General features: G+C 59.3%; 1 protein-coding gene across 3 annotated transcripts in view; it reads left to right on the plus strand.

Moving 5' to 3' along the window:
* Window positions 1-25,445, plus strand: part of AK1 (adenylate kinase 1) — a 50,453-nt gene that overhangs the window by 2,098 nt on the left and 22,910 nt on the right. Inside the window, exons 2-8 of one of the 3 annotated variants that reach the window (XM_075015527.1) lie at window positions 7,687-7,873; window positions 8,239-8,400; window positions 9,555-9,727; window positions 10,507-10,620; window positions 12,368-12,559; window positions 12,987-13,077; window positions 16,660-16,730. In XM_075015527.1, coding sequence (XP_074871628.1) covers window positions 7,687-7,873; window positions 8,239-8,400; window positions 9,555-9,727; window positions 10,507-10,620; window positions 12,368-12,559; window positions 12,987-13,077; window positions 16,660-16,730 — 990 coding nt within the window. Of the gene's footprint in view, window positions 1-7,686; window positions 7,874-8,238; window positions 8,401-9,554; window positions 9,728-10,506; window positions 10,621-12,367; window positions 12,560-12,986; window positions 13,078-16,659; window positions 16,731-20,659; window positions 20,748-25,445 lie in introns of those variants that run through there. The other 2 variants (XM_075015529.1, XM_075015530.1) reach the window with 2 other exon arrangements.

The following is a 25,445-nucleotide window of genomic DNA, read 5'->3' on the forward strand; positions in this document are numbered from 1 at the left end:
TCCCCTGCCCCCCTCCCCTTCAATTCCCTGCCCCCCGTCCCCTGCCCCCTCTCTGTCCCCTCCCCCCACACCCTGTCCCCTGCCCCCTTCCCCTGCCCCCCGTCCCCTTCCCCCTCCTCTTCACCTCCCCCACACCCTGTCCCCTGCCCCCCTCCCCTTCACCTCCCCCCGCAAACCGTCCCCAACACCCCCTTCATCTCTTCCACCCCCGTCCTCTGCTCCCTCCCCTTCACCTCCACCCGCACCCCATCCCCTGCCCCCCTCTCGTCACCTTCCCCCGCCCCGTCCCCTGCCCCCTCCCCTTCACCTCCACCCGCACCCTGCCCCCTCCCCTTTGCCTCCCCCCACCCCATCGCTTGCCCCCCTCCTTTTCACCTTCCCCGCACCCTGCCCCCTTCCCCTTCCCCCCCGCATGCTGTCCCCTGCCCCCTCCCCTTCATCTCCCCCATCCCCTGCCCCCCCTTCACCTCCCCTCACACCCCGTCCCCTGTCCCCCACCCCTTCACCTCCCCCACCCCGTCTCCTGTGCCCCTCCCTTCACCTCCCCCCTCCCCTTCACCTCCCCCGCCCCATCCTCTGCCCCCTCCCCTTCACCTCCACTGCACCCCCTCCCTTGCCCCCTCCCTTTGCCTCCCCCTGCACCCCCTCTCCTGCACCCTCCCCATCCCCTGCCCCCCTCCACTTCACCTCCCCGGATCCCGTCCCCTGCCCCCCTCCCTACACCTCCCCCCGCACCCCATCCCTAACACCCCAACATCTGTCCCCCCACCCCGTCCATTGCCCCCTCCCTTCATCTTCCCCCGCACCCCGTCCCCTGGCCCCTCCCCTTCACCTTCCCCCACCCCCATCTCCTGCCCGCCCCTTCACCTTCCCCCACCCCCATCTCCTGCCCCCCTCCCCTTCACCTCCACCCGTACCCTGACCCCTCCCCTTTGCCTCCCCCCACCCCATCCCTTGCCCCCTCCCCTACACCCTGTCCCCTGCCCCCTCCCTTCACCTCCCCCCACACTCTTTCCCCTGCCCCCTCCCCTTCACCTCCCCTGTACACCTTTCCCTGCCCCCTCCCTTCACTTCCTCTGCACCCCTTCCTCTGCCCCCTCCCCTTCACCTCCCGCTCACCCTGCCCCCTCCCCGTCCCCTTCCCCCCACCCCATCCTCTGCCTCCCTCCCTTCACCTCCCCCTGCACCCCTTCCCCTGCCCCCCTTCACCTCTCCCGTACACTTTCCCTGTCCCCTCCCTTCACCTCCTCCGCACCCCATCCCCTGCCTCCCCTCCCTTCACCTCCTCAGCACCCTGTCCCTTGCCCCCACTGCCTTCATCTCCCCCCGCACTCCATCCCCTGACCCACTCCCCTTCACCTCCTCCCACACTTGTCTTTTGCCATCCTCACTCCCTCTCGCTTCACACCCCTGCTGGTCTTCCTCATCTTCACCTCCCTTCAGACCCATCATATGCCCCCTGCCTCCCCTCCCTCTCCCCTCACACCCACTGTCCCTCCCTCCCCCTCACCTTTCTCCCCACCCCCATCCCCTGCCTCCCTCCATCTTCCTCCCCTCACACCTCCTGCCACCCTCCCTCCCCCCCGTCCACCTCTCCCCCACCCCTGTTGGTAAGACCCAGCAGCCAGGTGGAAGGACCTAGCAACAGCCAAGCCCATCCTGCCTAGAGATGCAGCACAGCTGGGGGTGCAGGTCCCCCCTTGCCTTCTGGCCTCCCCAGCCTGCCCGGCGTAAGTCAGGCTCTCACTCTAGAACTACATGGGGTGCCCGCTTCCTCGCCCTTCTGACCCAATGCCCTGCCTGGGCTGGGAGATGGGCCTGATTCTCCTCAGGCCTTGCCCCCGGGTCTCTCCCTGGGTCTAGATCAGGGAGGTGAGCAGCGACAGGGCCCCTGACCGGAACTGACCCCATTTGCCTTAGTGGGAGGTTGTGGGGAGGCTCTTGGGGCGGCATTTTTAACCTGGGGTATCTGGTCATTCTTCCACGAGCGGCTGGTCGATGCGCTGCTCCAGAGCCCATTCCCCAGCAGGTGCATCTTGTCGAGCTTGCAGAAGCGCCGTCCGTTTTTCAGAGCGAGCGCTCAGCTGTTTAACTCTGGGGCAGGGCGGCTTCTCCCCCACCCACAACGCCCCCATGAAGTGAGACCGCACGGTTTGGTTTGACATACCCGTGTGCTTCCTGTTTCACAAGGCCGTGCGGGGCACGGGGCAGGTACAAGGGAGCAGGAGAAACAGCCCATGAGCTATGCCCTAAAAGCAGAGCTACTATTTCAAAGGACGCCTGGAGCAATGGAGTCGAGAGTTTAGCCCCATGGGTGCGTGAAGCACCGAGACCAGAGCAACAAGGCCAGCATCGGAGAGTCTCCGTTATCGAGTTACTGGAGACACTCGCCACTGTCCTTACAAATGAGGCCGAGGGTGGCCCAAGCAGTGAAATCAGCTCCAGACTGTTGGGCTCTGGCTCTGAGAGCAGGAGGAATATTATGGAGCAGCGATAAAATGGGTTCCGGCAGCAGCAGCTCACGCGAATAACCTTATCGGTGTTTTGTGAGGGGCTGGCGCTAAAACACCGAGTGGAGCAGAGAGAAACGGAATGAGGATGCACAGCCCCAGAGGTCTGGCCCACATCTCCTGCTGGTTTCTGTGGTCGCTGGCTAGGGGGCTCTTATGCACTCGGCCCCAGGAAGAATTTCCCCCTGACCCCTGCTGGGGATCAGCTTATGCCTTGGAGCCTGAGGGTCGGAATTTATGGCCTTCCCTGTTGCAAAAAGCTGTAGATGGTTTCTAAGGGAGAGCGAAATTCGGAGTCTCTGCAGCACTTCAACCCTTCACATGGACCAGCTGTTGTCAGTGTAAATGTCACCCGAAGGGAACCCAGATGACTCCTCAGGTGTTTCACCCATGGATCCTGAGCGCTGTCAACCCTTGTAGCATGAGGAGGATTGCCTGCTCTTTGCTGGGTGCTTCTCAATGGCCCAGAGCACTCCAGGGATTCAAAAAATACCTGTCCAAATCAGATGGTGCCTTGTGTGTGTGTGTCTGTCTGTCCGTCCTCTGGCAATGCTTCTGGGCAGCCCTGGCTTCTGCAGGATACAGCGTCTGGCTAACAGATGCGTGTGCGCCTCCTGTCCATGTGTCATGTGGGCTTTACGCAGAGACTCTCTCCTTTCCTGCGTGCTGGGCGGCATGGGTACGGAAAGTGCCAACGTTCCTGGGACCAGGCTGGTGCTGCCCCCCACCCTTCCCTGCAGAGCTCCCGTTCCAGCACCAGCCCTTGCACCAGTCAAACAGGTGATGTGGGAACTTCAGCTTCTGGCTTGGGGCTGGCTGGAGCATCTGCTGTTAGAAAGCATCCAGTACAGGTCCAGAGAGTGCTTCAGTCCGGTCCCCCTCCTGAGGGGAGTGACGGTTGGCTCCTCCGTGGGTGGGAGCCTGTCGGCTGTGCCAGGGCTTTGTTTATTTGACTGCTCATTCAGAATTGCACCCAGCACGCAGGACCTGGCTCACTGCAGGGTTCGTTTTCTGTCCTAGCACGGGGAACTTAGGGCTCTCTCAGCAATTTGCTGGGACCCGGAGAGCTGCACGGGGACCCGATCCTGCACTCACTTGGCACGCCAGGCCGGAAAGAGGGCTGACCCGCTGCTCCCATTGCAGCTGGAGAAACTCCTCCTGCAGGGCGGCTCTGCTATCAAGTGCAGGGACCGGGGAAGAGACTCAGGAGAGGACCTGGGGAAAGCAGGAGAAGGCAGCAGGAGAGGGGTGTTTAGTCTGACTTGGCAGAGGGGCCAGGAAAGGTTCTAATTTTTTCCACCCATGGGCGGAATAAATGTTCTGTGCACCCAGGCATGTGTGGATGTGCACCACCCTTAGAAACACCCGCTGCCAGCTGTGGGTGCACCGCTGGGCAGCAGCCGGATCTCTCCTGGATGGCTTCCCAAGCACTCACCTTACAGGGAACACTGCCGGCAGTGTGCTGAGCATGGCCCTGTAAAATACCCCTTCAGTCCAAGGCCTGTATGAATGCCGTGTCCCCCCTCCCCATGGCATGGCTCTCAGTGCAAGGGTGTGAAGGGTGGGTGGGTCTGCTGACCTCGGAGCCCCTTCCTGCGTGCCCCTCCTGGCTCTGTCACTTGGTCGAGTCCCCTCCCCTCTCTGAGCCCAGCTCCCTGTGTGCAGGGACATCCACGGGGAGGAAACCACCCAGGCACTTGTGGTCACCTGAATGCACAGAGAGAGGAACGGGGAGAACTGGGGCCAGGCAAATCCAGAGCAGAAATAAGACGCTGTTTTGTTCACAGTAGCTACAACCTCCCCAGGCCAGCACTGGAGTCCCTCTGGTGAGGCCTTTCCAGAAGATGTGCTCTAGTGATGGAGCTCAGCGCTGGGGGAACTGGATGAGATTCCCCGGCCTCGATCCGGCGGACCAGAGGATCTAATGAGCTCTTCTGGGCCTCAAATCAGTAACATCTCTGCAGCGCTTGGAGCTCGCTCGCTGGGCGTCATTGCTCGCCAGCGGGAAAGGCACTTCCGGACGAGCCCACCAACATGCAAACTGCTGGGGCCTGCCTGGGAGCGCAGCCTCCCCGCAGGCCTGCGCCCTGACTTGAAGAAGCCGCTTTGAAAGGTGCCAGGGGGCAAATCCCCCGCAGTTGTCTTTGTTCCGGGGTGAAGCTCTCCCCTGCAGTTTTGTTCCTAGCTGCTGTGAGTAGTGGGAGAACTGGCTGCTTCTCGCGGTGGCTGTTAGCAAACACCGCTGGGGAAAGGAGCGAGCTGCGGAGCTGTGGCTGGTGAAGGTAGCAAGTGAGCAGCAACACCAGCTCTGGTGGGACTCAAGGAGGTGATCTTCCCACCTGCAGGGAGTCGCTTGGCTGAGTCCCCCTGTGCTTTGCGGCCCTTGGGCCACAGGAGTGCGGGAGCCTCTATGATCATGTAGCTTAGCGGCTGTGCTCATCTGGTCCTGGACCCAAGAGACTGTGCTTGTCCCTCACTGGGGCTCTCTGGTTCTCGTACGAAGGTCACACAGCCTGTTGTGGTGTTAGGATCCCCGGGGCAGCACCCACTGAGAGAGAGACAGGTTAGCTGAGTGGTTGGAGCAGGGGAGCAGGACACCTGGGTTCTTTTCCTGCCTTTTCTTTGTCTTCTTAGGCAAGTCATCAGAGGAGGAGCCAGGTTAGTCTGTAGCTTCACAAAAACCAAGCAATCTTCTGGCACCGTAAAAACTAACAAACTTATTTATTAGTAACAAAGAGAAAGCCGTGCTAGTCTATGTACTATCAAAACAAACAAGCAGTCCAGCAGCACAGGTGCAGTGATGGTCTCTCCAGAATAGATATGTGGACAAACTCTCTTTTATATTTAAATATGACACATTAACGCGTGGTTTGAACCAGGATGGAGATTTTTTAGGTCATTACAGGGGCTCTTTTGCATACTTGGCTTAATCCAATTCTTGACACCCCTGCCCTTCTGCCCCTCTACTCTCTCATTTGCTCACCTTGATAATATTTTTCTGATTTGTCAACCTTGATTACTATGTTTGGTTCTCTGTGCCTTAAATATTGAGTCTGTTCTGGTCTGGCTATGGTCTGAAGAAGTGGGTCTGTCCCACGAAAGCTCATCACCTAATAAATTATTTTGTTAGTCTTTAAAGTGCTACTGGACTGCTTTTTTGTTTTTATTTATTAGGTTTATAACGACCTTTCGTGGGTGAGACCCACTTCCTCAGGTTTACATTGTCTACAGATCTGAAGAAGTGGGGCTTCTCCCCTTCCCCCCCAAAAGCTCATGACCTCATAAATGCAGTTGCTAGTCTTCAAGGTGCCACAGGATTGCCTGGTTTTTGTTAAGCAGTCACTCCCCTGTGCTGCACTTTGCTCTTCTGTAGGTGCCTGTCTCAGTGGGCCAATCAGAGGATTAGTTAGTTTGTAATTGTGAAATACTTTAGGGATCCTGGCTCTGCGAAGCACCCATACAACAGGGTGGATTCCATCACCTTCATGCACACCAGTTAGGACCTTACTCCACTGCTCACCCTAGTTTCTTCCACCCTGTGAGCTGCACCCCAAGGTGCTCCCAGCATCAGGTTGGTGGACTCTGGCCCACAGCCAGCGTACAGCCGCTGTGCTGGTTCCCAGGTGCCGTTCTGTGCTGGCACGTCTCCCTGCTTGGAAGCTGGGGACGAGCACAGAGAACAATGCAGGTGAGTTATGTCTGAGTTTGGTGAGCCCAGTGTGAGCTGTGCACATTAGAGTAGCTGCTGTAACAGTGGAGGCTGCCCAGCACTGGTTGCCTACAAGCGGAGGTAACGTGGTATGTAACATTGCTGGTGAGAGAGGAATCTGGGTGCTGAGCTGTAATAATGCACCTTCCCTCAGTGTGGACCAGTATGGTTAGTGCTGTGGGACAAAGACGGCAACAGGCCTGGAGAAATAAAGTGATTTGTCCAAGGTTGCACAGTGAGTCAGTAGCATAGCCAGAAACAAAACCCCATTCTCCTCATGCCCATCGCATTGTTCTAAGCAGTAGACTCCCTGCCCTGCCAGTTAGGGAGATGGTTTAATCCTGGCTCCGTGCTGGAACTCCCTGTATGTTTCAGGGTGGCAGGGAAACGTGGCTGTGTCTTGGCACAGGGCTCTCCAAACGGCAGTGTGGAATAACAGAGGAGGTGGTCCAGGCCTAGGTTGGGATATAAGTCACGTGAGTTGTTTTTGGCCACATCCTCAAAGATCTTTGGAGGATCTGGGCCCTGCCCACCTCTCCCATGTCTCCTGCCTTGGGGCTGCAAAGCCCCTGGTGGTGGAGTTTCTTTTGGGACCCCTCTCCAGAGCTTTCCTTCTCGAGATCCCCAAGTCCCAGGGCTCACAAGGGAATCCCCAGCCCTGCAGCACCAACTTTGGCCACTGGGTGTACTCCTGCCTGCCTTTCTGCCACCCTCTGGGCCCCCTTTTCTGTCCTGCAGTCGGATTTTCTCAGGGTCGTGGAGAAATCTGAAGGTGCTGCTGCTACTTCCGACCCACCGAGCCCCAGACAGCCCTTCACCTGCCTTGTGTCCCTAGAGGGCGCTGGGAGGAAAGTTTGCTCTTAGCTGCTTGGAATCTGTGTAGAGAGCAGCTTGGTTAAATCCTGCATGCAGCATCCTTCTCATGAGTGTGCTTGTGCACTGGCTGAGTGCTGGCATGGCAGACGTCCCTAGGTCACTTCTCTTCCTCCTAGGACCAGCTCAGGCCCAGGGTCCAGCCAGTCCGGTGTCCTGTATTCACAGCTTGGTACCAAAAGCTTCGGAGGAAGGTTCCTCCTCACTCCTGAGTATAGTCCGGCTTTGCTCACTGACTCTTTGGACTGCAAAATACTGGGTGTCAAAGAGACCCAGTCCCAGGCCCCCTGCAGTGTAATGAGAGCCTGAGTCCCTGCACAAACACACACAGAAACTTGGGTTACAATGTCCTGCCAGGCTCCTAAAGGGCCAAGCACCTCTCTGGCCTCCATCCCCTCAGTGTGGCTGGCCCCTCTCCACCCCTCTGCCGAAGCCTCAGAACCATGCAGCTGCCCAGGGGTGAGCCCAGCACTCTGGAACTATGAACACTTCCCCACTGCCGAGCTGTTCTCCAGCCTCAGCTCTGCAGCATTATACCACCCAAGTCCCCATCTGTTCCCTGCCTTGCCTGATCTCTTGCTGCTCTCTCCCCAGAGCATGCTAACAGGCCTGATGTACTACTGCCCAGAGGACCCCATCGACTACCTGGAGCACTGCTTGCAGAAGGTCCGGCAGCTGGGTGGTCCAGAGAAGGTGCAATGGGACACTTTCATTGGCCAGGAGCAGCGGACCTTACCCCCCATCAATGGCGGGCAGGGGAAGAAGCCCATGTTCTGGACAGGTGAGCTGTACCTTGAGCTGGCATCTGTTGGGGGGTTGCTAAGAGTTCCCACATGGGGGCAGGACTGCTTGGGGGCAGTTCTCAGGGACCTGAGTAAATGCCAGTGACACAAAGACACTGCTGCTGCAAACGCCCACAGATCCACGCCTGTGTGTGTACACACATCTTCCCCATGCTGGCAGTGGCCTGCGTTCCTCTGCACATGCCCAGACCTGCACGTTTCTCTATCTTAGATGACCCGTTTGTAAATTCACACCCCTGTCCCTGTGTGCACTCAGGCCAGCTCCTCACTGTATCCTCCGCCCCCTGAGGGTGCCGTGTGTCATCCCACTGCCACTGATGCTTGGCCTCTGTTTCTCCCGCAGACGCCCTGGCAGGACCCTACCACTGGTACAGCTGTCTGCCACCCATCCAGAGCCAGTTCTCCATCGAGAGCGACTCCGACATGACAGAAACCACTGGCCTGATCCAGGAGTATGACGTGTTCGACCCCAGCAGGTCCCGCCCCAGAATTGTCTTTGTGATTGGTGAGAATCTTGCTCTGACCTGCAGCTGTAGGATGCAGCTTCGATAACCTCTCTGGGGAGGGGCCGAGGGATATGGGAGGGGGAGGGGAGGAAAGACAGAGGAAGGGTGGAGGGACAGAGATGGGAGTCAGATGAAGAAACATCCTGTAATCTGGGGTCCCTCTAATTTTTTCTATCCATGGGCAGAACAAATTTTGTTCTGTGCACTGAAGCATATGCTAATGTGCACCACCCATAGAAACACATGCCAGCACTGTGGGTGCTCTGCTAATCAGCTGGGTGGGCACCTGATTCTCCTGGGTGGCTGCCTAAACACTCAGTTTACAGAAAATGCTGCTGTGATCCTCAGCCGCTTTCTCTCTTGGACAGTCACATACTAAGAAAAAGGGAGGTTTGCAAGTCTCTATTGCCTCATCTGTAAAATGGGCACAGTGCTGCCCTGCTGTGCAGAGGACTGGAAAGAGTTAATCCAGCCGTGTGTGTTAAGCACTGTGAGATGGTGGAATGGGAGGTGCTGGAGAAGGACTATTACTCCCCAAACTGGCTGCTTCCTCCTCTGTTTCCCTTCCAGTCCTGCTGAGTTTGGAGGACGTTTAATCGGGGTCTCAGTTACATATGTTGTTGTTGGCATTCAGGGGAAATGGCCTCAGCCCCTTCAATGTCTGCAACCAGCTTCTCCCCCGACTTGTGCCAGTGCTATGCCACTGGTTCCCTCCTGATAACCCCAGTGTACGGGCATGAAGAACCAGGCCTCGGTAGTCAGTGACGGGAACTCAGGGGCCGTGTCAGAGGCTCCTTGCTCAGCTCAGTGAAGGCAACTGAAGCCGGCTGATCCCGTGCAGGGGAATCGACCCCAGCACCTCTGTCTGTGCTGGTGCGTTACCTGCTGTCCACCTAAGGACGCTTGCCCCTGCCTGATAAAACCCATGAGCACCTGGGCAGCCAGGAGCAGATCCCATGTTCTCTGGCTCTAAGCACATGGCAAATACCCCTGGAGCTTCTCCAGGGCCGCGAGGTGGTAACTTACTGGCACATGTACCTCGTTGGGGGCAACCTGGGCAGAAATGAGCAGGACAAGGGAATTGTCTCTTGGCCAGGACGTGGGGGGCTCAGGTAGGTGTGCAATGCCTCCCGGGCCCTCTCTTGCTCGCCAGGAGGCCCTGGCAGCGGGAAGGGCACTCAGAGCACCAAGATTGCCTCCCGCTTCGGCTTCGTCTGCATCTCCGTCGGGGAAATCTTGCGCAGCCGGATGATCCACTGCGCCCCTAGCGACAGGAAGTGGGAGCTGATCGCCAAGATCATTGCCAATGGGGAGTTGGCCCCACCGGTGAGTCACGGCCTGAGCTCGCTATCCGCCCTTCAGCACAGCCCACGGGGCATCCATCCAGGCTCCCGGCCTTCTGCACTCCCTGTCCTGAGGCCTCTTCCCCCAGTCTCTGCCTCATCAGCCTGAGCCTCTTGGCTTGGGGCAGATATTTCTTGGCCCCACCGTCTGCTGGGGGAGGCACCAGGGGACTATTTTCCATCCTGTGCCCTCCCTCTTGTGCTGAGTTGATGTCAGTGGCTGCCGGGACCTTGGACACAGCACTTTCTTGGTGGGGATTCCTGTCAGCCAGTAAGAGCCCCCCAGTGGGGATGTCCACAAGACAGTGGGCAAACGGAAGCCTGTTTCGGCCACCGGGTGTCTCCGTTGGGTCTCATTTGGACACATCCCGGGGAAAGGCGATGGTTACTCAGCTCTGGGGGGCCCAAGTATTGAGCTATCCGCAGGCCAGCAGCTGTGCGAGCTTCCCATGCCACCTGGCCACTCGGCCTCTCTCTAAGGTCAAGAGGAGAGTTAAAGCACCATGGCCCTGTCAGGTGTGTCTGCTAAGCCTGCCAGCCAGGGGACAGTCAGTGGTAATTACCAGGTGGGGTCGGCGTGCTCAACGCTGGTCCAACAGGAATGGTCTGAGATCCACCAAGCTCATGTCCCATAAGCTTCCACCTGGGAATGATATTTGGGTCCCTTCTGAGCCAGGCTGGCTTCAGCCCAGCACCTGTAGGTGAGCAGCTCGGTCTCCATCCTCCATTGCCAGTGCCTTGAGCCTCTTCCTTCCCTCACAGGAAACCACCATTGAGGAGCTGAAGCAGCAGTTCATTAAGCAGCAGGACGCTGAAGGCTTCGTGGTGGACGGGTTCCCCCGGGAGATTGGCCAAGCCTTCACCTTTGAGGAGCAGGTGGGCTGCGGCTGTGGACAAGCCAAGGTTTTCCTGTCCGTTCTGGACTGCCCTTCTCACCGCCTGCAGCTTCACTGGACACTAGCTCTCTGGTGCCCTCTCTGAAGAGGTGTGCCCCTCGCCTGGCTCCTTGTGCCCAGGGCTCTTTGAAGAGGGTTCCCCTGCCCAGTACTGTACCCCTCGATGCAGTGCTTTGTCCTTTCCCGTCTCCGACTACTGCATGTTGGCTGAGCCCCTCTGCGCACTCCCACCCTCAAGGACGTTTGCCCCGGCTCCTGTCTCTGGTCTCTGAGGACATGGGGCACAGCCTTGGCACTACCCCACTGCACAAAGGTCACAGGCCACTGCTGTCGGTGACCTTTGCTGGCTAGTGGGAGGTGGGTGGCTCAGTTTCCCCCTCTGTCCTATGACACAGACCTTTGGTCCTGCCCCTGCAGCAAGCACTGGCCTGTGCTTTGGAGCTGCTGGTAGTACCTCTCCATCTGGTTCCTGCCTTTGTCCCCACCAGAGGCTGGTGAGAGCCCTGCTAGTGCCACAGGGACATCATGTCTGCACTCAGGGCCCCAGACAGAGGCCCAGTTAAGAACAGGTGGGGCCGTGGGACAACACAGTCCCAAGGGGCCCCCAATTATATTAAAATATATAATATAATGTCATTATTTGTGCTTTAAAATCTATTCAGGCTTATTATTGCTCGTCATGCGTAATAAACTGACACTTCAGTCAGTTTTAAAATAAGGATGACATGACACATTTCCTTTGTTCCCTTAAAGTGAATTGGTTAAACCAACTCCTGGGGCCCCTTTGCCCTTATGTTAATCCACCATTGCCAGCTACGATAGCATAGGGTAGGGTAGGATACGACACGATAAGATAGGATAGGATAGGGTAGGGTAAGGTAGGATATGCCGGGGAGGCTTTGGAATCTCCATCCCTGGAGATAAGTCAGAGCAGGTAAGACAGACACCTATCAGGGATGGTCTAGAGGGCGCGTGGTCCTGCCGTGAGCGCAGGGGACGGGACTCACTGGCTTCTCGATGTCCCTTCCCGTGGTAGGGTTCTATGATCACGACTTACTCCATTTCCATCCCTTCCACGGGAGCCTTGGAGAAACCACCCTGGGCTCTGCACTTTGGGGGGCGGGGGGCTGTGCTTCCACATGCCCCTAAAGCGCAGGGCCCAGGGTGGCCTGTGGCATTAGCGGGGACCTGGCACTGGCAGCGGGGGTCAGGTCCCCCCCTGCACTTGCTGGTGGCAGCGGGAAGGGAAGGGAAGGGACCCAGCCCCAGCCCCAGCCCCCTCTACTTTGCTGTCTCCCAGTGTGCTTGGGGGAAGGGTTGGCGTGGGGACAGGATGAGCTCAGAGCAGGGGTGGGAAGAGGAGGGGCAGTGTCTAATGTGGTGGGGAAGGTTGTCCTGGACCCCAGGCCCCCCTAGGAGTGGCCCGGATTGGCTCACTTTACCCCCAAGGGTCCTAGGAAAGTCTGAAACCTTCCAGGCCCACACTGATTTGGGGATGCCCGGGGCACTTCAGGCCACTCTGGGGGGTGGCAGGACACCCTGGAGACCTGCAGTTCCTCCGCAGTACCGGGCAATGTTGGTGTGGAGCCATTAGAGCCCTTTGCTGAGGGGGTCTCAGCTCCCAAGGAGCCCTAAAATCCCCAGAGCCCCTGCTGGGACTCCCCAGAGCCACTGGGGGTGGGCTCACCACTGTATTGCCATTGGGCATTCGTATCTCTTACGGACAGATCGGCTCCCCAGACCTGGTGGTTTTCCTGGCCTGCTCGAACCAGCGTCTCCGACAGCGCCTAGAGAAACGGGCCCTGGAGCAGGGCCGCGTGGACGATAACGCCCATGCCATTGACCGGCGGGTGGAGACCTTCAAGCAGAACATCCCGCTGATCGTGAAATATTACCAGGAAAAGGGTGTCATTGTCCGGGTAAGGCTCCGTCGGGGCAGCCAGCGGCTGGGCTGGGACACGGCCTTCCCCAGTGCAGCTGTGCTGGTTAGCGATCCCAGACACCAGCACTTGCACAGCTCCAAGCCTTGTGCTGTGACAGCCTGGTTACCAGCTTGATGAGGGGCCTGAGGAGTGCTGGGTCCAGGCCCCTGGTACTGACCACAAAGGCTAAGCCTGGGGCATGCTTAGAGGCAACCCAGCCCCAGTCTGCTGGCGCTAACCTGCCTGTTCTTGTGCCTGACATCTTGCTCTTCTGAGGCTCAGCTGGGTTCACTGTGGGGGTGTCCTGAGCCCTGGAGTGGAGTGGGATTGGGGTGTAGAGCCTTTCCCAATAGAGCTGCCCCCGTCTGCCTCCCCCGGTACCCCAGAGCTTGGCCAACGGCCGACTCCGTCTTCCCTCTCTCAGTTTGACGCAGACCGGGAGGAGGACGAGGTATCTGTGGACATCAGCTCTGTGGTCCAGGAACGACTCTTCCCACCTGGCTTCGATACAGCAGGTGAGAGCAGAGCCCCTCAGACACACGCAGGGTGACCGGCCCGTGGAGCTGAGCTGAGCTGAGCTGCCTGGGTGCTGTGGCTTCATGTCCAGAGGGGCCCCCTGCTCTCGCCTGCGCAGGGCCAGAGGCTGGCTTTCAGTGTCCATTCATTCTGGGGGCCCTCAGCTCCTCCTGCCCTAGCGGGAGCCTTGGCACAGCTAGTGGGGGAGGCGCTGGGTGGGGTCAGGCAGTGACACACCCCAGAGCCGCTGTTCCCTTTGGGGAAGTCCCTGCAAACGGGAGGCAGCTCCTGCCCTTGGATTGCCAGGGGCACCCCTCTCCTGCCCCTCCTGTCTCCCAGCCTCGCTCTGCTGTCTGGCTCCACTGGCTGCTCCAGGGTTCACCCAGGGGTGTCGGGAGAGAGGGGGATGGGAGACTTGACTGCTGACTTCTGCATGGCCCAGGGAGCAGCAGTCAGCTGAGTTCTGGGCATGTGGTCTGCAGGGAGTCAGCATGGCCTAGTGTTTAGAGCATGAGCATGAGCCACTGCACCTGGCCCTGCTATTGACTTTGCCTGGCACTGGGCAGTTCCCTTTGCCCCTCTGCTTCCCCCCATCGGGACAATACAGACCCAGTCCATTTGGGGGACTTGTTAATGGGGGGTGTTAAAGGCACAAAAGGACCTTGGGCATCCTGTGCCCTCTGAAAATCAGAGCCATGTGGGTACGTCACTGTCCGTCGTCGGGTGACCGCATCGCCCTATGGCAAATACAGAACACTGGCCTCCAGGGATGGGGGGGCTGCTGTCCCACAGGGAGGCGCCAAGGATGGGTGCTCCACAGCCTCCCAATGGGGGGAGCAGGGGATGGGGGCTCCACAGCCTGCTGGTGGGGGATGCCAAAAACAGGGGCTCTGCAGCCTCCTGGCAGGGGAGTGGGGAACAGGGCAGCTGCCCTGCAGAGGCGTTTCCCCAGCAGCTGAGGCTGCCACCCTGAGACATCAGCTGCTGGAGAACAGGAGCTCTGCAAAACATGGGACGATTTGCCCATTTTCTTAAAGAAGTCAGGAGGCCTGTGCAACAGCTGAAATACGGGACTGTCCCGGGGGAAACGGGACGTCTGGTCACCCTCCTCGTAAGCCTCTCCTTGGCGTTTTACAAGTCCTTTGAGGTCCCCAGCTGAGAAGGACACAGCACAGCTGGTCTGGGTCCCTGTGAGCAGAGCCGGAGGAGAGAAGGGAGCTTCCCGTCTGCCGGCTGGAGGAGCAGTGCTTGGCAGAGAGGGTCTGCCCTTGGAAGCCCCCGCCCCGCCCGTGCCCTACATCGTGGCCGAGTGGTGCTGGTTGCCGTGGTGACACTCCCGTCTCCATCCCGGCTGTCTCTCCCGGGGGGCACGTCACCACGCCTGGCAAGGGCACTTCCGATCGCGGTGCCCTTTGCTTTCAGGGCATCTCCTGGGGGACTCGGAAGGGGCGTGTCTGGGGGTGGCTGACCAGCCAATGGGGAAGAGTTGCCTGAAGCAGCGGAGCTTGGGGGGATGCTTTTAACCTGTTCCAAGATGCACCTCCTCCCGTGAGGGGCAGGAGCCTGAGTACCCCTTCCCCAGCGGCTTCAGCTTCTGGCCTTGCCTCGGTGTCCGGCAGGGACGGGCCCATCTCCACACCGTGGCTGCCACTCCAGGCAACACCCAGCCCCAGCAGGGGACAGGGATTTCTGCAGAAGGCTGGTGTGCAGTCAGCAGGGCCGACAGCCACCCCTGGACCTGGGCAAGGTGGTGGCGGGAGCAGGGGGGAAAGCTCTGTGCTCCTGCAAAGGGCCGTGGCAAAGGTGGAAGGGGCAGGACCGGGACCAACAGCCCTCAGCACTGCTCAAATTGTGGCCCTGGCCACCCCCACCCCCCGGCCTCCCCAGCCGTGCGGCGTGGCACAGCAGCGCTACTGCGGCACTTCAAAGGGGCCTGAAACTCCGGCTGCTGCCAGTTTCCCCCATGGCAGCCAGAGCTCGTCCCCCTTTGAAGTGCAGGGCCCCAGGGCAACTGCCCCCTTTCTCTCCCCTGTCGGCAGGCCTGAGTGCAGGGCATTGCAAGGGCCAGTGCAGGGGTGGAGGGAAGCAACTTGTGCTTCCTCTCTGCACAGGCTGCCTGGTCCAAGTCTCTCATGGAACGGGTTGGGGCAGCCCCAGGGCTGGCTCCTGTTTCCAGCATCCCCTGCTGTTCAGCCCACCAACCAAGCACACTGCTGGTCTCCTAGAGTTTGCAAATCTCCCTGAAGTCCCCTGGACCAAGGGAGACCCTGCCACCAAGTGCAAAGCCCCTTATAACATGGGGTAAACCATATGACCTCCCCAGGGAAACTGAGGCATCATATTTGCTCAAGGTCACATTGCATGTCAGTGGCAGTCACACATAGACTTCAGAGCTCTTGCCTGCCAGGCCAGCGTCCTGCCCCTTGGGCCATCTCTTCAGTATATATTTGCAAAAACAACAAGAAGTCCTATGGCACCTTAGAGACTGACAGATGTTTTGCAGCATGAGCTTTTGTGGGCAAAGACCCACTTCATCAGGTGCATGGGGGGGTGGGGCAGAGGAGGGTGTAAAGAGGGGAGGGTCTCAGTAAAGGGGAGGGCCAGAGCTGGCAAGGTCTGTTCAGTCAGGGTGAATGTGACCCATTATCAGCAGTTAATGTGGAGCTGTGAACATCAAGAGAGGAGAAAACCAGTCAGTCATGGGAGGGGGGGGGGGCGCTAATTGTCAGGCGCTAATGTGGAGGTGCTAATGTGAACATCAAGAGCACAGAAACTGCTTTTGTAATGGGCCAACCACTCCCAGTCTCTGCTCAGTCCTTGGTCCCTGCAGTCAAATTTGCAAATGAATTGCAGCTCAGAAATTCCTCTTTCATTTTATTTTTGAAATTTTTTGTTGTAGGGCTGCTCCTTTTAAACCTGTTCCTGAGTGTCCAGGGAGAGTGAAGTGTTGTCCTACAGGTTGTAATATCTCAGATGTACAGTATAGAGTTTGTATCCTGGGGCTCTTCTCCTGGGCCATTTGGAGAGGCTCCATCACAGTGCTCCCCCTCCCCATCTCTACCCTGCAGCCCTTCCAGCTCCTCTCTGACTCCTCTACCAACCTTCCCACTGGCCTGTAGCTCGCTGAGGCCCACGTGCCTGCACACACAGTGGGCACTGATGTGGGCTTCTCCCTGGGACCCTGCTCTCCTTCCCACCCGCTCCTTTAATATCTGCTGCAGGTCCCCATTGTTGCTCTGCAGCACCCTACTTCTCAGCCCTTTAAATCTTGCACTCACTGCCAAGCGTAGCCTATTGCCAAGCACTTCCCAGCAGGGCTGGAGCTCTGTGGTCGCAGGCCCCGGGGGACGCAGTCTGAGCCTGTAACAAGGCAGCGCAGCTGGTGCAGGGAACCCCGAGGGGAAGACATGTGCTGGGCAGAAGAATGGGGCTGTCCCAGGGACCAAAGAGTGAGCTCTGGCTCTGGCAGACAGCGGCACTTATGGATGCTGAGCTGCGAGACTCCAGACCTGCCAGCAATGCCCACTGGTGTCCAAGCCCCTTCGGGAGTTTGATGCACAGTATTTCTCTCTCTGGCTTAGGGCCCCTGCAGTTGGCTCTGTTAGAGTTGCCTTGTGGAGACCGGCCCCAGGAGGAGGATGAAGAAGGGCAGGTAAGGCCACAGCGACACGCCCCTGGCCCGAGCTAGGAGCCCCAGGGAGATGCCCTGGGAATTTCCAGGGCCGGGATTGGAACTTATGCAAACTTCCTCTGGAAGGCTGGAAAACAGAAACCAGGGACGCTCCCGCGGGCCTGCGGAAACACGCAGCAGAGTCAGTCTTCCTTCAGGAGCCATCAGCAGCCAGCGAGCTGAGGTCAGAACAGACCAGGTCAGGGACCAGAGAGTGCAGGGTGGGGACCCAGCGCACATCGGGGAGAAGCGAGTGGAGCCAAGAGCGGGGCAGGGTGCTGCTTGAGGACGGGGCCCATGGACGGGGGAGTGCTGCGTGGTGGGCAGAGCGCTCCTGGTGATGCTACGTGATTCCCTAGCAAGAGGGAGGGCGCCCTGCCTGTCTGCGTGCAGTATGCTGCGTGAGCCCTCTGCCCCTGAACACTGGCTAAGGGCAGAGCTGCGGGACGAGCAAACAGCCGCCGGCGCATAGCCAGGGCCTGTGGGGCCAGGGGAGTTAATAAGGGGTCACAGCTTGAGAAGGGGAAACTTTACCATTGAGCTGAGTAACTGAGGGCCACAGTGGCAGCTCCCCACGCAAGAGACTCCCTTCCCGCTGCTTTCAGATCACTCTCAGCGCTGTGTGCGCACAGGAGAGATCAGCCCATCCCTGGCACGCTGTCGGCTATGCGGAGCCGGCTGCTCCAGCCCCAGATGGGCCTGGCTCCTGGCAGCGCAGCTGGGCACAGGGGAGAGGCAGCCTGGCTGCTTTTCTTCTCCTCTGTTGACCCATGCTAGCCTGGGGCCCTTTGGCTGGACCGGTGCAGAGCAGTGGAGGTGAAGCAGTCCTGGGCTGAGTTCTCTCTGCCGTCGATGCGGTGATAAAGCGCCCTGTCACCCCCTTTTCCTTCAGGGACTAGCGCAGGAGGGGAGACGCAGGCTACGGTCAAGCCTTCCCCATCAAAAGTGATAGGTGTGAGGCAGGGAAGCCTCCTCCAAGACACCCCCCAGGCAGCAGAGAGAGAGAGAGAGACATCCTCCCAGCCATGGTCCCAGAGACAGCCAGTAAAGCCAGCCTTGTCATACGGCCTCTGCCCATCCCTGGCTCCTTCACCCTGGGTCCTGCTCTCACCTGCTGCTGTGTTGGCAGCAAAGCTGGCTGAGCGCCAGGGACCTAGTTCCTGGCTGGTGACTTTCATGCTGCCCACCCCAGGGGCGGGCAGTGTGTTGGCACGGAAGGCGGGAGGCAGAGCAACTGGCCTGAGCCCTTTCTGGGACTGGGGTGCAGGAGATGCAGTGTGTCAGGCTGGGCTGGCTCAGCAGAAGCTGGGGAACGAATTCCACGTGGCCCTTGTTTTGGGGCCACTGGGGGATGTGCAGCACCCGCTGTGGAGCCTGCCCAGGAGATAATGCTTCTAATGCTCATCTTGAAAGCCCAGGCTAGGATTAGCAACCCCTCCTCCCTCTGCGTCCAACCCACCCAGGTGTGCCTTCATGCCTGCCTTGAGCAAGGCTGTGATCTCCGGGGGGGCTGGAGCTGTCTCTTACCATGTCTGTACAGCTCCTGACACAATAGGGCTCAGAGCTGCACCTGGCCACTCTGAACCCTCCGAGGCTGTACTACATAAGGACAGCCACACTGCATCAAACCACACATCCCTCAAGCCCAATATCCTGTCTTCTGATGGTGGCCAATGCCAGGCGCCCCAGAGGGAACGAACTGGACAGGGAATCAAATGATCCGCTCCCTGTCACCCATTCCCACCTCTGGCACACAGAGCTGAGGGACACCATCCCCGCCCAGCCTGGTGAATAGCCATCGGCAGACCTACCCTCCAGGAACTGCTCGTTCCTTGTTACACCCTGTTACAGACTTACTCTTCACAACAGCCTCTGGCAAAGGGCTCCCCAGGCTGACGGTTGGTGGTGTGGAGAAGTACTTGCTCCTGTTTGTTTTAAACCTGCTGCCCATTCGTTTGCTTTGGTGACCCCTGGTTCTTGTGTTCTGAGAAGGCACAAAGAACACTTCCTTCCTCACTTTCTCCATAGCAGACAGGATTTTACAGACCTCTGTCAGACCCCTCCTTTACTCGCCTCTTTTCCAAATGGAAAAGTCCCTGTTTTGTTGCTTTCTGCTCGTGCAGCAGCTGGTCCTTCCCCCAGGCAGTTTCTTCCGTTTCAGACCCTTTTCCAGTCATCTCTTTGGAGAGGGGCAGGCCACATCTGCACACAGTATTGTGGGCCTGGGCCTGCCATGGATTTAGAGAGAGGCAACAAACTTATCCCAAGGGTAATCGCTCCTCCTTCACCTAGAGAGCTCCCTCGCCAAACTGCCGCTCGCCAGCTCCTCTGCCCGCTTAGGAGCTGGCTTTTTAAAGCCCCGGCCTTCCTGAATAGCTCTGCCTGCTGATTAAGGGCTGATGGATGCTAAGGAGATTTAGGCATCAAAGCCTCATTAAGGAGTTCTCAGCCTTGCCTAGCAGGCCACTAAGCTCAGTACATGGGCCCCCAAATAGCCCACGTGGGATATGTGAGTCAAGCACCAAGCACACCACAAACACACACTGCAGACAAGACCTCGGTGTGGGACAGGGAGGCCTCTTCCCTGACAGCCCCCAGGCAGCAGAGAAACACCCCTCGCCCTTGGGTCAGACCCCAAAACCCACCTGTAGCTCAGTAACTGTTACTCTGCTGCTACTCCTCAGCACTGCTTGGCATGCAAAGAAAGTGCACACACCCACACACACCACAGAAGTCAATAAATAGCGACTAGGGGAGGAGCAGTAACTCAAGGTGCTCCATGGCCTTGTCACATAACAGTAACTTATCTGGGGCTCTCACAGCACTCTGTAGGCACTAGGGAATTGAGCCTTGCTACTCCTGTAACTACTATCCCCGGGGGAAACTGAGGCACGGAGAAGGGAGGTGACATCTCCAAGGACACGCAGCAAGGCAGTGGCGGCCCCGGGAATGGAAGCCCCATGTCACGAGTCCCAGCTCTGCGCTCTCCCCATTCACTCATGCTTCCTTCGTCCACGCGGACACACAAGGGAAGCAGGAGAATGAAGAAAATCCTACAGAAGCCTTTTAACAACTGGGCTGTCCGGCCCATGGGTCAGCTGCCGCAGGAAGCAGGCAAGTCCTGTGGCGACAGCTGCCCAGCCTGGTGCCACAGCAGGGGCCAGCAGTCTAGGGGTTAACTCCCCAAAGCACTGGGCCTTTCTTGGGTGCAGCTCGGGGACAGGAGGAGCTACGTTCACCTTCCATCAGCAGGCAAGGGGCACGCACGCATGGGCCTGCTACGCCCGAGCGAGGCGACCCTCCATATGGTGCTGCCTCTGTGCTGTGCCCTGCAAAACCACCCCACTTGGTGCTATAATGAACTCTCCCCCAAACTCTTAGAGCAGCGTGGTTCCGCCCTTCCCAGGGGTGGGGATTTCCAGCCAGTTCCCAGGGGGTGAGTCCCCACTCACCGCTTCACAAAAGCTGGCCTCCCCCAGAGGCGCTTGCTGAGCTGCCATCTTTGAAGAGAGGCCAAGGGCTGAACAGCACCTGGAGACAGGGTCCCTCCCGGGCATTGGCAGGTGCTGGGCCCCCAGAGCAGTTCAAGCTGCGATAACTGTACAGGCTTCAAGGGACACCCCTGGGATTAAGGGCCCAATTCTGCCTCTGTCAACTCCAGTGGGATCAGGATCAGGCCCCAAGAACTTCACTGAGCCCGGCCCCACTCTTCCTGCTGTAACGTTAGCGCCTCTGTGCGTTTGCGCTCACTGGGCTCTTTGTCTGCGCCGCTCGCTTCCCCCTTGCCCCTAAATCATTGCTATGCAGCTCACATCTCGGGAGTCAGGTGGCTGTCTGCTGGCTCAGCTCGGCAGCACTGAGAAATCCCCCTCCCGGCATGCAGTGCAGATGACAGCGTTATATGTGGGGTAAAAATAGCCAGGGAGGACATGCAGGGCTGCTGGCTGCACGGAACCAGACCGGGCTGCTCACTGCATGTCTGTGTCCCAGTGCTGAGAGGTAAGGACCATGGAGCCCCAGGGCCTGCGCAGGAGGGGTGGGTTGCTCTGGACGCCTCCTTGCTGCTGCTGCTCTGAGTCTTGTTTTGTTTCCCATCGGCTCTCCCTCCCCAGGAGCCAGGCGGGAGGGTGGAAGGCTGGTGGTGTTGCTGGGGAGGCAGTTTCAGGGTTGGCGGCAGCCGTACCAGGCTCGATGTGGGTGCCAGCAGGCTCCGTTCGTAGCTGTTTGCCACGGGCAGGCCAGCGCTCCCTGGGCGAACTGTTTATCCCTTTCACTGAGCAGTTCTGCTGGCTGCTCTGCACATGTGCTCTGGGTGTTTGTCTGGGTTTGCTTATGATTGCGGTGAGAGCTCCAGTTTGGAAGTCAGGACTCCTGGCCTCCGAGCCCAGCTCTGCCCCCTTCCTTTGTGCAGAGGGACTGAGCACAGGGGCCTGGGACGGTTTTTGTGGTGGGTGTGCTGAGAGCCATGAAAACAAACCCTAAATCTGATGATATATGATGGAAACTACTTCGAGCTGGGGGGGCTGCAGCACCCCTGCACCTCCAGTGCCAGCGCCTCCGCCTGTGCCAGAGCACGGCCAAGTCTGTTACTCCTGGTGCCTGCCTGTGGTTTGTGGCCCTTTGGGTTCGTGGTGCTGCGTCGCTGGGCTCTGTGTGTGCCGGCCGGAGTCGGTGCGCGTGGGCAGCCGTGCCGTGTGTGAAGCCTCGTGCTGGCAGGCGGCTTTGCTGCTTCCTCTCTGCGTTGTGTGCCTGGCTCGGTAGCTCTTCGTCCCCTTCCTCTGAGTGTCTCAGCAGGCAGGGAGCAGCAGGTGGGAAGGCTGGAGCCGGGGGTGTTACGGGCAGGACACAGAGCCCTGGTGGGACTCCTTGGGGCTCTGGGCTGGAATCAGAGGGTTGGGGATTGCAGCTGGGGGTTTGGGGGGGTTGGGGCTCCCGACTATTTGATGCTGCAGCTCCATACTGAGGTGTGGCGGCAGAGCTGGGCCGGGGCTCGGGATGGGGAAAGCTGGGTGAGGCTGCAGGCCAGGAGCATGGAGATGTTTGCACAGAGCCACCCTGCACGGCACTGGCAGCCCCTCGCTAGCCTAGGCCCTGCATTCCCTCGCGGGTGCTTAGGCGAGGAATGCCCAGCCCCCACCCGCACCCCGGCCATCACATCACATGGAGAGAATGGCCGGCAGGACCCCCAGGCGCTTCCCACTGCTCCCGAGAGTGGGGAGTCCAGAGACATTGCACGGAACTGCGAACCCGGCTGTGGATGTTGGAGCCCATTTCCACCCTGGGTTCTGCCCACCCCCGGCCAGCAGCCCATAGCCCCAGCACCTCCCGTTTCCAGTTCCAGGCCAGGTTTCAGCCCCAGAGTCTTGGAAGGAGCCACAGCGTCCCTACAGCCTGGCCCGGGTGCTTTGCCCTCCGGTGGTGGATGGGAGCGGGAGGGGATCTTGCCCATCCGGATGCCCAGAGCCGGGTTCATTTCGATCTGCGGACAGGGTCCTTCCCATTAATGCGGCGTTGCTTTGTAATTGCCCCCAGCAGTCAGATGGCAGCGGGGGCTGGGCAGGCCGCTGGGAGGTATCGCATCCACGAGGGGCATTCATCAGCCGCTGGCCATGTGCTGAGCTGATGAGGGGGCAGCGTCCAGGGAGAAGTGTGCAGTAACCCCCAGCTTTACGCGTCACACAACTCCACAACGCATGGCTGTCAGCCTGCCTGGCTTCCTGCAGCAGCGGGCAGCCGGGTGGGCTAACCCCCACTTCCCAGGGCAGCGCTAGGCAGCGCTCGGAGAAGACAGGGGAAGGCTTTTATCCCACCTGGCTACCTGCCACTGTGGGCAGCCAAGCAGGCCAACGCCCCCTTCCCAGAGCGGCACTGCTGACGGCCCCACTCTGGGAAGGTAGGGAAAGGGGTTGTAGCCCCTCTGGCTGCCTGCTGCTGCAGGCAGCTAGGAGGGCTAAAACCCCCTTGTCTCCCCAAGATCAGCCCCGCCCCCCGCGGCTCCTGCTCAGCCCTAACCAGTGGGGGGGCGCTCCTAGCCCCTGGCGCACTACAGCCCCACACAGGCTCAGGCTCCAGCCCTCAGCACAGCACACAGGGCTTGGGCTCCAGCCCCCTACCACCACCCCCACGGACCCTGCTCCAACCTTCACGGACCTGGCTCCAACCCCCCTGCAGCCCTAACCCACCCCAGGCTTAACCCCTTGGCCCCAGCCCACCACCCAAGCCCCCCGACTCACCCGAAGTTCGGGATGCACGAAGTTGCATGGAACACCCCCCTCGCGTATCCCGAGGGATTACTGTATTCACTTGGGTTCAGGAGCCCATGCTTGTTCTGAGACAGGGCCTGGAGAGCCCAGACCGAGCATTCCCATGGCTTCTCCACTTCCAGCCACTGGCTGACACCGGATGTGCAGCTGGCAGGGGATCAGAGTGGCAAGACAGAGTCCATGCATGCAAAGCTCATCCTGATCTGCAGGTACCTCGGGGCTCCCATCTCCCATCTGCAGCACTGAGCATCGAGCACCTGAGAGTGACCCAATGGGCAAAGAGTGGAGCTAGTCACTGGTAGCATGGTCGCACCCTAACCAACTGGGAGCAAGGCCATGCTGTGCTTGGTGTGGGCCTGGGAACTAGGCATGCAGAGAGTGCTGCACAATCCCTGGGCTCCCAGCCACTGCCCCACATCCTGGGGGCTCCGTTGCTATCCCAGCTTGATGGGGTCCTGGCTGCTGTCTCCTGGGGCCATGGTCTCAGCTGCTTTCCTGTGTGCTGGCTGGCTCTGACAGCCCAGTGTGCCAGAGACTTGCTTCTGGCCTCAGCACCCCACCCCTTACACACCCACGGGAAGAGACAGGCTCTGAGCTTACAGTGTAGGTATTGCACAGCACGCATGATCCTACGGTGTCTATGGGCTGGGAGCATGTGGCCTCTGACAAAACCTCACTAGGCTGAAGCTGGCGATTGATCCATTTATGAACAGGTGTCAATGGTGGGGCTTTCAGCAAGAGCAGAGCGCTGGACTCAGTGGCCCATGAGGCCCTTCCCAGGCTGGTAGGATTTCTCAAGCCGTGCACCCTGCCTCGTTGGATCTGCCTAGGGACTTCCCGAAATTCCTCTGACTGACTGGCTCAGGGGAAAGGTTCTGCTGGCTGGTCCTTGGGGCCGACCCCTCCTGGTACAAGTAGGGACGTGACCCCTGCAGGATCTGTGCCTGGGCCATACTTAGAACCCAGGAGCGGGCTAAAACTGAAGGCTTGTGTCCTTTTTAGGCCTGGGCAGGGGGCTGTAACCTGACCTCTGCTCTTCACCACGCAGACTGGGCCTACTGAGGGAGATGGAGGCTCTGGAAGGGCAGGGATCTATTCTGGGGCTGGGCGGCCCAAGCTGTTTTTTCACATGCCTCCTAATGTGCCAGGCCTTTTCAGGCTCTCCCTAAGGGCAAAGATCTGGGCACGAGGGTTGCCCTGAGGTACCAGGCGGGGTTGCTGCCCACTGGAGAGAAATGCAGGTGTGTCGGGGAGATTGGGCCCCCTCGTGGCAGAATTCGTGAAAACACAAAGTGGACAGGGAACCGGGGACCCTTCTCCAGGTCCCTGGATCCCACCTGAGCAAAGGGCGAGAGCTGCAGTTCTGTACACCAGGGCTGAGGGCTGCGGGGGGGGGTGTGATGGAGTGGGGGGTGTATGTGTGAGTCAGGCTGGATGTCTGAGGCAAGCAGCAGCTCCCAGTGGCTAAGGATGACCCTGGGGCTACAACTGGCAGATAACACCTCTGCCTGAACAAAGAGCAGGGAGGAGCTGAGCTGGGGTTTTTGAATCGGGGGCGGCAGTTAGAGGGAGGAAAAGGGAGAGCTGGAAGGCAGCCAGCCTGAGGAGGGGGAAGCTACACTCCAGAGGGGCACCCCTCGGGGTCTTCCCCCCAGGACAGGTTGGAAGGACTGTCTCGGGCTGCTAGGCTGTTGCTTCTGTGAGAAACTGGACATCTGTTGCCTAATAAACCTGCTGTTGTACCTGCTGAGTGAGAGTTTCTCCTGCCAGCGGACAGGGTGCAGTGCAGGGGGACCCCTGAACCCCATCACACTGGTGTCAGAAGTGGGATGCACTGCACCCACGGATGAGCTCCCAGCAGTGGTTGACTGAGCACCAGAGAAGGAAGGAGTCTCACAAGAGCCAGAGGGGGAACAGAGCCATTCCTGCAGCTGCTGCTGGTGAGTGGATACCCCGGGAGACAGTGGGGAGATGGATTATACCCGACTCCTGAAGGCAGAGCTAGCGGGGCTGTGCAGAGAGAGGGGCCTGACCGTGGGGAAGGCGACCAAGGCCCAGCTGATGGCACAGCTGGAAGAGAATGACCGATCCGGGGGGGCAGAGCCTGTCCCGACAGAAAGTGGCCGGTCCACCTCGGGAAGCGTTTCGGACTCTCCGACAGGAGCAGGGGCTCGACGCCGTCAGACAGACGCGGTGCCCGCCAGGTCGCGCTCAGCCAGCGGTGGTCCATCGCGGGCAGAGTCCCCTGCCGCAGAGCTGCGACGGCTGGAGCTCGAAGTGAAATTAAGGGAACTGGAGCACCAGGAACGGGAGAGAGAGCATGAGCGCCAGGAACGGGAAAGAGAGCGTGAGCGACAGGAACGAGAAAGAGAGCACGAGCGCCAGGAACGAGAAAGAGAGCGTGAGCACGAGCGCCAGGAACGAGAAAGAGAGC

The sequence above is a fragment of the Carettochelys insculpta genome, chromosome 21 (genome assembly GCF_033958435.1).
Source record: "Carettochelys insculpta isolate YL-2023 chromosome 21, ASM3395843v1, whole genome shotgun sequence".
Lineage (NCBI taxonomy): Eukaryota > Metazoa > Chordata > Testudines > Carettochelyidae > Carettochelys > Carettochelys insculpta.